General features: G+C 49.1%; 1 protein-coding gene across 2 annotated transcripts in view; it reads left to right on the top strand.

The window, feature by feature from the left end:
* kdm1b (lysine demethylase 1B) overlaps positions 1-4,437 on the top strand; it is a 50,060-nt gene extending 45,623 nt beyond the window's left edge. For both annotated transcript variants that reach the window (XM_079828470.1, XM_079828471.1), the window contains 3 exons: positions 1,319-1,441; positions 1,538-1,690; positions 3,241-4,437. In XM_079828470.1, coding sequence (XP_079684596.1) covers positions 1,319-1,441; positions 1,538-1,690; positions 3,241-3,324 — 360 coding nt within the window. In that variant the 3' untranslated portion in view covers positions 3,325-4,437. The remainder of the gene's footprint in view (positions 1-1,318; positions 1,442-1,537; positions 1,691-3,240) is intronic.
* Positions 4,438-8,724: the final 4,287 nt, after the last annotated feature.

Below are 8,724 nucleotides of genomic sequence, written 5' to 3'. Positions count from 1 at the left end.
TCCCAGCTGCAAACCGCCCCAGTGCACGCTGAAGGTCCTGGCTCGAGGAGGCCAACACGACAACATCATCCGCAAAAAGCAGTGACGAAACCACCTCGATGACTTCAGCCCTGGTGATGGACGAGTCCTCCTCTGAGTCCCCAGCCACTGCTTCCTCAACGGAAGACATGTCTGTGGGATTGAGGAGATCCTTGAAGTATTCCTTCCACCGCCCGACGACATCCCCAGTTGAGGTCAACAGGTGCCCATCTCCACTGTAGACAGTGTTGGTAGGCACTGCTTCCCCCTCCTGAGGCGTCGAACACCGCTCGGGTTCAGATCAGGGGGGCCGTTCCTCCCAATCACGCCCCTCCAGGTGTCACTGCCCACAGGGGCGTTGAAGTCCCCCAGTAGAACGACGGAGTCTCCAGTCGGAGCACTTTCCAGCACCCCTCCCAGAGACCCCAAGAGGGCCGGATACTCCGCTCTGCTGTTTGGCCCATAGGCACATAGGACAGTGAGAGACCTATCCCCGTCCCGAAGGCGCAGGGAAGCGACCCTCTTGTTCACCGGGGTGAGCTCCAACACATGGCGGCTGAGCTGGGGGGCTATAAGCAAACCCACTCCAGCCCTCCGCCTCTCACCATGGGCAACTCCAGAGTGGTAGAGAGTCCAGCCTCTCTCGAGAAGTGTGGTTCCAGAGTGTGAGTCTGACTATCTCTAGTCTGTATCTCTCAACCTCCCGCAAAAGCTCAGGCTCCTTCCCCGCCAACGAGGTGACATTCCACGTCCCTAAAGCCAGATTCCGTGTCCAGAGATCGGGTCGTCGGGGGCCTCGCCGTCGTCTGTCGCCCGATCCGCTGTGCACTGGCCCCTTACGCTCCCTCCTGCAGGTGGTGAGCCCACAGGATGGCGGCCCCACGTCACTCCTTCGGGCTGAGCCCGGCCGGACCCCACGGACCTGCCACCAGGCGCTCGCATACATGGCGCTGCGCTATGCCGGGCGAGGTCTCGGTCCTTGATGTAATTGTAGTCATAAAGGGTTTGTGAACCGCTCTTAGTCTGACCCGTCACCAAGGACCTGTTTGCCTTGGGAGACCCTACCAGGGGCATAAAGCCCCAGACAACATCGCTCCCAGGATCATTCGGGTACTCAAACCTCTCCATCACGATAAGGTGACAGTTCAAGGAGAGGAGCAGTCGACAGTAAACATTAAAAACAGGGAAGCCTGGTTTTTCTCACACATGCGGATAAAGAATAAACCGGATGCCTTGATCAGGGTTTAAGGATGAGCGCTGCAGTGACGGTGTGTGTGTGTGTGTGTGTGTGTGTGTGCAGGGTGAGGAGTGTGTGCTGATGACGGTGATCACGGGCGACGCTCTTGCGCTGGTCAGGGACCTGCCGGACTCTCAGGTGGTGGATCTGTGCATGGGCGTCCTCAGAGAGCTCTTCCAGGAGCAGGTGAGGCTCATTCACTCGTTAAGATCCAGATCTCAGTGAGCTGAGATATTAATGTCTGACCGGCTGGGACTGTATTGTTGTGATATTGTGTTGCAGGAGGTTCCGGATCCGGTGAAGTACCTGGTGACCCGCTGGAGCAGAGACTCGTGGTCTCAGATGGCCTACAGCTTCGTGAAGACGGGCGGCAGCGGCGAGGCCTATGACATCATCGCCGAAGACGTGCAAGGAAAGCTGTTCTTCGCTGGCGAGGTGTGTGTGTGTGTGTGTGTGTGTGTGTGTGTGTGTGTGTGTGTGTGTGTGTGTGTGTGTGTGTGTCTGTCTGTGTGTGTGTGTGTGTGTGTGTGTGTGTGTGTGTGTGTGTGTCTGTCTGTCTGTCTGTCTGTCTGTCTGTGTGTGTGTGTGTCTGTCTGTCTGTCTGTGTGTGTGTGTGTGTGTCTGTCTGTGTGTGTGTGTGTGTGTGTGTGTGTGTGTGTGTGTGTGTGTGTCTGTCTGTGTGTAAATATCACTGTTTATAATGTCTGATCTGTTATTGCTCTGATCTGAATATTGCTCATGTCTGATGGTCTCTTCATTGGGTTAGGGTGTGGTTAGGGTGGGTTTGGGTTAGGGTGTGGTTAGGGTTTGGTTTAGGGTGGGGTTAGGGTTGGGTTTTGGTTAGGGTGGGTTTGGGTTAGGGTGGGGTTGGTTTAGGGTGGGGTTAGGGTTGGGTTAGGGTGGGTTTGGGTTAGGGTGGGTTTGGGTTAGGGTGGGTTTTGGTTAGGGTTAGGGTTTGGGTTAGGGTGGGTTTGGGTTAGGGTGGGTTTTGGTTAGGGTTAGGGTTTGGGTTAGGGTGGGGTTAGGGTGGGGTTAGGGTTAGGGTTTGGGTTAGGGTGGGGTTAGGGTTAGGGTTTGGGTTAGGGTGGGTTTTGGTTAGGGTTAGGGTTAGGGTGGGGTTAGGGTTTGGGTTAGGGTGGGTTTGGGTTAGGGTGGGTTTTGGTTAGGGTTAGGGTTTGGGTTAGGGTGGGGTTAGGGTGGGGTTAGGGTGGGTTTTGGTTAGGGTTTGGGTTAGGGTGGGTTAGGGTGGGGTTAGGGTGGGTTTTGGTTAGGGTTTGGGTTAGGGTGGGGTTAGGGTGGGGTTAGGGTTTGGGTTAGGGTGGGGTTAGGGTTTGGGTTAGGGTGGGTTTGGGTTAGGGTGGGTTTGGGTTAGGGTGGGTTTGGGTTAGGGTGGGTTTGGGTTAGGGTGGGGTTAGGGTGGGGTTAGGGTGGGGTTAGGGTGGGTTTTGGTTAGGGTTTGGGTTAGGGTGGGTTAGGGTGGGGTTAGGGTTAGGGTGGGGTTAGGGTGGGGTTAGGGTTAGGGTTTGGGTTAGGGTGGGGTTAGGGTTAGGGTTTGGGTTAGGGTGGGTTTGGGTGGGTTTTGGTTAGGGTTAGGGTTAGGGTGGGGTTAGGGTGGGGTTAGGGTGGGGTTAGGGTTTGGGTTAGGGTGGGTTTGGGTTAGGGTGGGTTTTGGTTAGGGTTAGGGTTAGGGTTTGGGTTAGGGTGGGTTAGGGTTAGGGTGGGTTTGGGTTAGGGTGGGTTTTGGTTAGGGTGGGTTTTGGTTAGGGTGGGTTTGGGTTTGGGTTTGGGTGGGTTTTGGTTAGGGTGGGGTTTGGGTTAGGGTGGGGTTAGGGTTAGGGTGGGGTTAGGGTGGGTTAGGGTGGGGTTTGGGTTAGGGTGGGGTTAGGGTTAGGGTGGGGTTAGGGTGGGGTTAGGGTTAGCCTGTGTTTTGCTGTGAAGCTGCTTTGATCATTTTCTTCATTGCTCATGAGTTTTTCTGTCTTCAGGCCACAAACAGGCACTTTCCTCAGACGGTGACGGGCGCGTATCTGAGCGGAGTGAGGGAGGCCAGCAAGATCGCAGCACTGTAGAGTGTCTCACCCTCAGCTGTCTCACCCTCCACAGCTGTCTCACCCTCCTCAGCTGTCTCACCCTCCACAGCTGTCTCACCCTCCTCAGCTTTCTCACCCTCCTCAGCTGTCTCACCCTCCACAGCTGTCTCACCCTACACAGCTGTCTCACCCTCCAACGCTGTCTCACCCTCTCAGCTGTCTCACCCTCAGCTATCTCACCCTCCTCAGCTGTCTCACCCTCAGCTATCTCACCCTCCTCAGCTGTCTCACTCTCAGCTGTCTCACCCTCTCAGCTGTCTCACCCTCCTCAGCTGTCTCACTCTCAGCTGTCTCACCCTTAGCCATCTTACCCTCCACAACTGTCTCACTGTCAGCTGTCTCACCCTCAGCTGTCTCACCCTCCACAGCTGTCTCACCCTCCACAGCTGTCTCACTCTCAGCTGTCTCACCCTCCACAGCTGTCTCACCCTCTCAGCTGTCTCACCCTCTCAGCTGTCTCACCCTCAGCTATCTCACCCTCCTCAGCTGTCTCACCCTCTCAGCTGTCTCACCCTCCTCAGCTGTCTCACTCTCAGCTGTCTCACCCTCAGCCATCTTACCCTCCACAACTGTCTCACTGTCAGCTGTCTCACCCTCAGCTGTCTCACCCTCCACAGCGGTCTCACCCTCTCAGCTGTCTGACCCTCCACAGCTGTCTCACCACTATCGCAGTGCTGCAGGACTATGATCATTATAGGTGACCTGAGGACACACACACACACACACACACACCTGCTCAGTGATGTCAGATACACACGTCTGTCTTTATGCAGGTGTTTTCTAGCTGTATTTATGAACTTTATTTCCCCGTCTGATGTGTTTCAGTTGTGTGTTGTGTGTAAGCGATGTTCTGAGCTCCACAGCTGATTCTGGTTCTGACTCTGATTCTCTGATGTGGAGTTCTGAGCTCTGAGTGTTTATGTAAAGAGATGCACATACGGCTTTATTCTGTACATTTACTTTTGTCAAACACACCTGTTCAAATGAATTATAGAAGTGTTTTGAAACAGGCTCTGGGTTTGTGTTGTTCCTTCTTTTACCTTTATCAAATGTTCTTAAAATATTAAAAATGGTAAATTATTCTACACCTTTTTCTGTCTCTTGATTCGGTTTTTATCAGTTCAGGTGGTCATAAAGCATTGCTCCGTTCAGAGGAGGCGCTGTGGAGCATTATGGGATATTCTCACAGTGTCTACACATAAATCAGAAAATTACAGATAAAATAGAGAAAAAACTTCCTGTGGTTCTCAACCGAAACCACAGTGGACATCATCAGTGGACTCATTCAATCCCATAATTTTAGGGGCAGTTGTGGCCTAGGGTCAGAGAAAGGTCACCCAGAGGGATCGACTCATGAATACTGAAGCCTGATTGGACGAGTGAGGAAATGTGCGGTGTGTGTGTGGCGGTAGTACTGAGTTGATACTATGGCTGTGCCATATCATACCGGCCACGATAATACCGGAATACATTTTACATGATAAAAAAAGTGTCATATCGCGATATCAATGATATATAGACGCGATGGCGCATTTACGTTCCCTAGCGCGCAACAACAACACCAGTCAGAGTAAAGAAGAGCAGGTCAGCCTCCGATGACCACTTAGTACCTATAAAGTGAGCTGCTGGGTTACAAGAGGTCAGCCTCATGACAACTGACTAAACATTGACCACTTAAAGCTGCTATCGATGTCTGCAGCGCAATATCTGAGCGGAAGGGAAACATTGACGGTTATTTTCGTCAGTTACGCCTCGTTAGATCTGCATTCTTTAAATCAGACACAGAGATAAAGTGCGTAATATTACATTTATTTGAATGAATGGATTATTTAATTTATTTATTGATCGAGAGAGAGAGAGAGAGAGAGAGTCGTACCTGTGTGACTGCGTCTGTTCAGCGTCTCTCTTAACGAAGATGTGCGTTTATTACTGAAAAATAGCGACGTAACCCCATCGTTGCTGAGAAATATAATGTAGTGATCCAGTAGCTTAGCTATTTTATTGCTAAAAGTCGCGGGGCGGCGTTAATAACACGTTTCTGTGCTTGTGAATGTGCAGCGCGATCTGCTCTCTGAATGCGAGTGTGTGTGTGTGTGTGTGTGTGTGTGTGTGCGCGCCAATAGCCCCGTTTACATGCACACTTTTATGTCATTCCGATTAAAATCATTCCGATTGAGCGATTCTGTGGACAGTTTACACGAGACGTTCTCTAAACCGATCTGGAGTTGCAGTAAGAAACTTCTAGTTGAATTAGAAGTGCTGGGACAAACGCTGTCAGATGAGATGCTATGTGTCATTATTCCAACATTATCTTCATAACTTGTTACACAATAAAAAGTTTTACACTTCAGAAATATTAGTGTATCCTTATGAAAGCAGTGTTTATATGCAGCATTTTCATTCTTACTTTCGGACTTTTAAACCGATTACAGTGCTCCGTCTAAACACACCTGAAATGAAAACTACTTGGAACTACCTGTGCATTAAACGATTTTACTGCACACCTTCCAGCCAATCAGAATGAAATATTCAGACAGACCATGGTATAAATTACATTAGTTATTGTTAAACTAAACTGTTATGTTATGGTTTTGTTTGCACTAATAAATGCTGTTGCCTACCAGCTGCAATAACCAATAAAACTTTGTTCCATATATTTTTTTCTATATCGTCATAAATACCGTTATCGCATATATTCCTGGAAATATCGAGATATAATTTTGGGGCTATATCGCCCTCCTCTAGTCGATACAAAACACAAAAAAACATACAATCAGGTACAAACAATTCACTTTTAATATCAATACTTTTCACACATTACAAAGAATAAATATCTGAATTTACGATTCATAAAAATACTTCTAACCACTATTTTTAAGATTAGCCCTTAGGACACTTGCCTTTATACATTTAGAACAACAATATCTAAGCCTAAACCTACAGTAATCTTGACCAACTATACAGCATTTTAAAGCTTTCAGACTCTCATTTTCATATTTGGTGACTGATTTTCAAAAGAGATGATAGATAAATAGCAATAGATTCGTCATTTGTGATGCGGTGCCAAACTATAACGCGTGCTCTGACTCTTTCCATATCGTTTTTTTATATGCATTTTAGAGATTGAATTTAAATCAAATATTAACATTACTGCCCAAACAGCTTATGAATAGGATGTCTACTTCATAGATATTTTGAAAAGTATGAAAATATAATGTTCAGATCACTCAAACCATATATGGAAATCAGAGTCTACATGTCATCTAGTGGAAAACGTTGGTACTGCGCACAAAAACATCTTTATTTTAGATATAAACCTAAAATTTGGCACAGAATTTCAAAATTCAGATATTTAGCTTTGATTTTCTTGAGGTTTTAGAGTTGAACATGTTTTGTAAAATGTATATGTTATATATTTTACATGTTCATAAACTTCTATAACTTGTTTTAAACTTTACTTTTTCGACTTCTACAGTGATGTCTGATTTGGAAACACTGCTTGATGAAGTTGTTAATCTCAGCACTTCAGGACTAGAGTTGAAGAGCTCTGACACACACAGTGTTTTGTATTTTGTGTCTGTACTGTACTTTTGAATATACGGGTCAAATTGACCCACAAACAGCAAGAGTGTAGAACATTTTGATATATGCACATTTCACAACGCATCAGCATGTTGAAACTCTGCATGCATGTTAATGACCCTAAATGAGAAAAGGTCACACAATTTCAAGAAAAACAATGTAGGTTAGACAGTTTTTCAGAGAGATTGAAAAAAGAAATTATAGCTCATTTTTACCATTTGTGGCATACAAAAAATATTTCTATATTGAAAAAAATGGGGAAAAGCTTATTTTTTTAGCTTCATAAGTTAGTAAAAAACTAAAATAACAAAATATAACCAAGAAATTTTATTATTTCGGGTCTCTACAATTTCCTTAGAACATTAAAATATAAGGGTCAAATTGACCCGTGAACATCACGAACGTAACAGTAAATGTGTGTGTGTGTCAAAACACATCAGCGTGTTGAAACTTTGCATGTTCATGACCCTAAATGAGAAAAAGTCACAAAATTTAAAGAAAAAAAACAAAGGTTAACTGATATTTCTGACAACTTAAAAATCAAAACGGGTCAAATTGACCCGCAACACAAGGGTTAAAGGCTCGCTTGATGAGTTACCTAACCCTAACCTAACCCTCGTTCCCAGTCTCCTGTTCTGAAGCCAGCCTTTGGCCTTCTGAAGCGCGGGACCTGCAGAGGATGAAGCCTAACCCTCTGATCCAGGCACATGGTCAGAAGCCCCGCTGGAGAATGAGGAACTGCTGAATATCCTCACTGAGGCTGACGGAGATCTGGCCTGGAGTGGTCATCCGTTGTGAAGGGGATGGTGCTTTTCTGCAGAAGGGCTGCTGGCCGAAAGCCCCTCAGAGACCGGACCAGGCCCTGAGGTTCATGAGGAGGTCACACGGCTTCCCTCATTCAGCTCGAGCCCAGGGGACACACCTCCTCTCAGTGGTCAAGCCCAGGGGACACACCTCCTCTCAGTGGTCAAGCCCAGGGGACACACCTCCTCTCTGTGGTCAAGCCCAGGGCACACCCCTCCTCTCTGTGGTTCAAGCCCAGGGCACACCCCTCCTCTCTGTGGTCAAGCCCAGGGCACACCCCTCCTCTCTGTGGTCAAGCCCAGGGGACACACCCCTCCTCTCTGTGGTCAAGCCCAGGGGACACCCCTACTCTCTGTGGTCAAGCCCAGGGCACACCCCTCCTCTCTGTGGTCAAGCCCAGGGGACACCCCTCCTCTCAGTGGTCAAGCCCAGAGCACACCCCTCCTCTCTGTGGTCAAGCCCAGGGGACACACCCCTCCTCTCTGTGGTCAAGCCCAGGGGACACACCTCCTCTCTGTGGTCAAGCCCAGGGGACACACCTCCTCTCTGTGGTCAAGCCCAGGGCACACCCCTCCTCTCTGTGGTCAAGCCCAGGGCACACCCCTCCTCTCTGTGGTCAAGCCCAGGGCACACCCCTCCTCTCAGTGGTCAAGCCCAGGGCACACCCCTCCTCTCTGTGGTCAAGCCCAGGGCACACACCTCCTCTCTGTGGTCAAGCCCAGGGCACACCCCTCCTCTCTGTGGTCAAGCCCAGGGGACACACCCCTCCTCTCTGTGGTCAAGCCCAGGGGACACACCTCCTCTCTGTGGTCAAGCCCAGGGGACACACCTCCTCTCTGTGGTCAAGCCCAGGGCACACCCCTCCTCTCTGTGGTCAAGCCCAGGGCACACCCCTCCTCTCTGTGGTCAAGCCCAGGGCACACCCCTCCTCTCAGTGGTCAAGCCCAGGGCACACACCTCCTCTCAGTGGTCAAGCCCAGGGCACACACCTCC

The sequence above is a fragment of the Gobio gobio genome (assembly GCF_949357685.1).
Source record: "Gobio gobio genome assembly, chromosome: 11".
In the NCBI taxonomy this organism is placed as follows: domain Eukaryota; kingdom Metazoa; phylum Chordata; class Actinopteri; order Cypriniformes; family Gobionidae; genus Gobio; species Gobio gobio.
The sequence above is the reverse complement of the archived record's forward strand: the minus strand, read 5'-3'. Positions and strand labels throughout refer to the sequence as shown.